A 4,846-nucleotide genomic window follows, 5' to 3' on the forward strand; every position below is an offset into this window, starting at 1 on the left:
GCCTTCCACACGGGCTTACTGCGGGATCGAGTGACAGATTGTAAAACCAAAATGGTGGATGAGGCTGTGTTTAATTTTCGTTTGACCACATCCCCGATAAATATGACACATCGAATAAGCCGTCAAGTAGTCCTTGAAGTATACATGGCTGTTTTCCAAAAATATAGTTCCTTTTTTACTTATTATTGAGATTTTTTCCGAAGTTGCTAAATTTTATTGAGAAACTTTTCATGTGTTTAAATAACCACACGACAACATTGGGATGATATATTATTCGGAAACTTTCCGCAACAGACACGTCTCCGTTTTATTAACCAATCTCTTTTAACCTGACGAACTATATAGAATAAGTGTGCATTTGACCTCCAACTCACCTGATGGACGATGAGGTCGATGATGGAGCATGCACACCTAAAAATGCTTGTACACTCTCGCCTTGACAAGGCCCAAGTTATAGCGTTCAGGGAAAACGTCTGCAGGCAGGGAATTTCATTCCATAGCCGTTCACCATATAAATGTGGAAGCGTAACGCTTAACACAAATCCTTGTAACATTCACAGCTAGGGGAGGCACAGCCTACGTCTAGTCCCCTAATGATGGGAAGGTGACGACGGAATTACATCGTGCAATCCCATCGCACACTCTCCTTGCTGTTGTGATAGGCCGCTAATCTAAAAAGCCATTTAGAAATACAATTCAACTTTGTCCTTCATCCACGATTTGTCCAAACAAGCTCAAATCTGTCGAGAACATTTATATTCTCCTACCTTATTTGTGTTTTTTTTTAATAAGTAAGTAAGCTACACGCCTGTCCATAACAATTGCAGTGCCACTCAGTTCTTTCAATCACAAAGATCTGAGGCGCACTACCACTGTGCCCGTCACCCTGACACATAAGTTGACAAGTCCCATGTGCCTGTAATTTCACCAACAAGCTTAGCCTTCAAAACCGGAACACAGTGGCAGAAATAGATAAGGTAGCAGCACTTCCCTGACGAACTCTTTCACAAGGAGCTCTACTACTACTAATTGTGTCGAATTCTTATTCCAAACTAACCATTCTTCTCCTCCACAGCTATAATCAGGATGTCCCATACGCATAGCCACTACCGGGCCAGCTTGAGTCAACACTCAAGGTCCATAAGCCAGTTCGTCAGCTCGGATATGGATGAATTGTCCGATGATGAACTGCTTAAAATGGTACGTTGGTCGTTATCATCTACTCTATCAGGGCTTTCATGCCAGAAATCTAGGTGCTGAAAATTTCAAGAGTCTTAACCAATTTTTGAACATTTTCGAGACACGAGTTCGAGATGTTGTATTAAAAAATCTACTAAACCAACAGTCGTTTTTTAAGGTTACATTGACAAGGCATCAATGTTGAATGGAGCTTAGTGTAATCTGTGGAGATTGAAGAACGATTATAATAAAGTCGGGTCCTCTCTGTCTGGAACGCCCTTTGTTTCTTAGGTGTTTGTGACATGAGTTTGCATGTAATTTGTGTTTGTCTATCAAACACAAATTACACCCAAACACACGAGAGAAATGAATGTAGGTCATACAAATATTTCTTTTGTCCCGGGAATCGAACCCGAGCCCTCGTGGCATTCCAGCGTGGTAACCGTTCGGCCGCGGAGGCAGTATTATATTTTGGCTGCCTAATTGCCTATAAATATGGAAACTTACTTAGGAAACTGTCTCGAAAAGCTCTTTTACCCAGCATATCTGGGACCGCACCGAGTCTCAACTTTTGTCGGAAAATGCAGCGATACTAAAAGCCCTGAACCCTTATACATCCTATTTTTGGAGTCTCCTTTAAGAAAAGGTCTAGTCGACCCAAAGCCGGTAGAAAACTTCACAAGTTACAGAGTTATTTGACCTTTTCCCAAGAGCAGTTTTTACCTCGATGTCAAAATTAACTTTTGACAATGTTCGAACAAGATTATGTCGGCTGTCAAAAACCCTCCTCCATTCTTCCCAGTAATGAGCATATCGTTCCCATTTCCTAAAGAACTCCTCCAGTTCGTCTTCCCTGGTTATATACGCTTTCTTTTCGAATATTCCGTTCTACGGTCCTACAGTTAACGTGTTCTTCCAAACGCGATTTCTAATGCATCTCCTTTAGTCAAGAGCACATCAAGCTTGACACTTTGTACTTTGAACCGTTCTTATCGTAAACAGCATAGAGCTAGATTTAAGTCTTACGTGTCAAGCTTGACGTGCTCTTGACCCTGTACATAACACCCTCTGTCAATAATTAGTTTTCAATTCGTCCTGTCACCCCAGTGCTAGTGGGTTACCTGTATTTTGTTTGTATTGTATTTAAAAGTCTGCAACATTACGTTACTATTGTTTCAGGTAAATGACATAAAACGTCAAATTAAAATCCTGTCCCTAGAGAATGAGGTGATCGAAAAGACAATCCTACGGGTCGATCCTGGATTAATGCACGGTGTTGCACAGGCTTTGGAATATGCCATCAAGCTGCAGAGCACCTCGTCTTTGAACGTTGGCAGTTTTAAGTCAGGAACGGGTAGGTTAATATTGATATGTTGTAAAATACTTTTGTGATACATAGTACTTTAAACAAGCTTTTGATAATCGTGATGATATTGGTGACAAAGTGACACTGTAACATTTGTACTCTAAAACACTAAAACCGTGGTAGCCTAATAAAAATAAAAATAAAAATTATTTATTTCAGACAACTAGAAGTCCATACAAATTAGTATGTTAGTAACATGACACACCTCATAACTATATTGGTATTGTGTTAGTAGATTAAACAATTATTAAATTTCTTATTATACCTATTACTTACTTACACATTACCTAGCTTTCCTTCATTACGCACACGTAGAACGTGTAACTCGGTGAACCTTCGAAAAACCGCTGTTTCTATCTTATCCACTATCATCTTTAGGATCTCGTTGTTGCTCCCCCTAACTCTTCGCACTACTGATGTGGACATTTTGCGCATAATGGCATAAAAATCGTCCACAGCTGCACCAGCAAACATGCCAGATGCACTGCAGAAGCGGGGAAGCCTCACCAAGGCCCCAAAGGTGTTATTGTATTGGACTCTTAAGTCACCGTATGATCTCGGCGTAAAGTTGGACCATAGAGCACACGTGTAGAAACTCTGGTAGTAAGCTTTGAAGAGCGTAAGTTTCATTCCAGTCGTATACTGCATGAATCTATGGGCCAACATATTGCCTCGAACTGACTCAATGTCCTTGTTATTCTTTAGGTCCTCCGTCATAATATGACCAAGGTACCTAAACTGTGCAACACGCCTCAAAGGTACACCATAATGGTTTGGCCTATCTTTCAGTAGATTCGAAACCCGGGCTCACACTTCTGAGTTTCTCCAAAATTTCATTTGAAATTTGCCATGAACTTTTCGGTAAAGGAACATCGTGATGACACTGCACGTCGAAAAAGGTTCAGAAACCTCGGAAAACGTATGAAATCCCCAAGCCTCCTTAAAGGAGACCTGAGCCCAGCAGTGGGACGTTGATGATGAAGGGAGCACAAAATTACGGAGTCTCATGATACTCCGGTACTTGCGGAGTATAATGATCAAGAAGAATAGAGTCCCAATTTCGTTAGCCCAGTGAGGGGAGCCTATAAATTATTAGATATTAGTAGCAGTAGAGCTTCTTGTGAATGTGTTCGTTCGTACGTTATTACTGCGTTCCGGTTTTGAAGGGTAAGCTGGTGGAACTACAGGCATATGGGACTTGTCAACTTTATGTCTTAGAATGACAGGCGCATTGGAGTTTCAGATATTTGCGATTTAAAGCTCTGTGTGGAGCAACTGTTACGGGGAGGCGTGTCGCTTTCCACCAGACGCTCGACTTTTTCATCCCGTTTCATCATACGAGTGCCATGATTTCATCAGAATTGCACAATGTCCAAATTTTAAGAGCATAACAACCTAAAACTGTCAAATTGCAACTAAAATTTTCTCCCATCTATCATTTCTTTACCACTGCTATGTAAACCAAAAGAGATACAAACTATAAAATTTATGTTATTTCAGGTTCCAGGGTACTCATGGGCTCAATAACCAGCCCTTCAAGACTCTTCATGAGTCCGTCAAAAGCTTCAACAATATTCAAACGCGTCGAGTCATCAGGAAAAGTCACTGGGACCATCATCTTTGGTTCAGGGCCCAGAGTGAATGTCATGGAGCGATCTGAACTAGTTTCAAATGAAATGGAGATTTTAATACAAAATTTAGAAAAGAGTAGGCTGAGAGCTGCAAGGCAACATGCATTGCTGAAAGCGCAGTTGGAAGAGATTAGTATAAGGATGGTGGACGTTGAGAAAGCAACTGAGGTATTTAACCAGCAAGTGATTATTGAAGGTTGGGACAAAATAGCCCAAAGAATCCCAGCTGAAATTTGGGTGAGATACATGGCCGAGTGGGTGAAAATTTGCGACAGTAAAATATCAAAATTGAGACTGCGGACAAGCACAATGAACTCACAGTATTCAAAACTAAAAGGACAGATTAAAATAAAAGCTGAACTGAGCGAGAATTTGAGACCAGTGGATTTTGAACAGACCAAAATTGAGAACTATGAGCTAAGTCTCGCGATTGATCACAAGCTAAAACAACTAGTGGAACTAAAGAAGATGACCGGTGATGCCAATTTGAATCTGGCGATTCATAAAAAGGCATTGATGGACCAGAACGCGTACTTGGATAAGGTGCGGAAAGATATAAAGACGAAAGAAAGATTGACTATCGAACTTGATAGCGAAAGGAATAAAATTGACGAACAGGTATGTAAGTTTAATGTATAACCCTTTCTTGTCACTGACTGAAAAACCAGCA

General features: G+C 40.7%; 2 protein-coding genes across 2 annotated transcripts in view; one reads left to right on the forward strand and one right to left on the reverse strand.

Moving 5' to 3' along the window:
- LOC113227513 (coiled-coil domain-containing protein 113-like) overlaps positions 1–4,815 on the forward strand; it is a 6,552-nt gene extending 1,737 nt beyond the window's left edge. The window contains exons 3-5 of the mRNA XM_026460450.1: positions 1,076–1,200; positions 2,359–2,533; positions 4,046–4,815. Of these exons, the coding sequence (XP_026316235.1) occupies positions 1,076–1,200; positions 2,359–2,533; positions 4,046–4,815 (1,070 nt within the window). The remainder of the gene's footprint in view (positions 1–1,075; positions 1,201–2,358; positions 2,534–4,045) is intronic.
- Positions 4,816–4,825: 10 nt separating this feature from the next.
- LOC113227514 overlaps positions 4,826–4,846 on the reverse strand; it is a 16,459-nt gene continuing 16,438 nt past the window's right edge. The window contains exon 7 of the mRNA XM_026460451.1: positions 4,826–4,832. Within this exon, the coding sequence (XP_026316236.1) occupies positions 4,826–4,832 (7 nt within the window). The remainder of the gene's footprint in view (positions 4,833–4,846) is intronic.

This window comes from Hyposmocoma kahamanoa, unplaced genomic scaffold (assembly GCF_003589595.1).
Source record: "Hyposmocoma kahamanoa isolate Upper Pololo Valley unplaced genomic scaffold, ASM358959v1 211, whole genome shotgun sequence".
Taxonomy (NCBI): Eukaryota; Metazoa; Arthropoda; class Insecta; order Lepidoptera; family Cosmopterigidae; genus Hyposmocoma; species Hyposmocoma kahamanoa.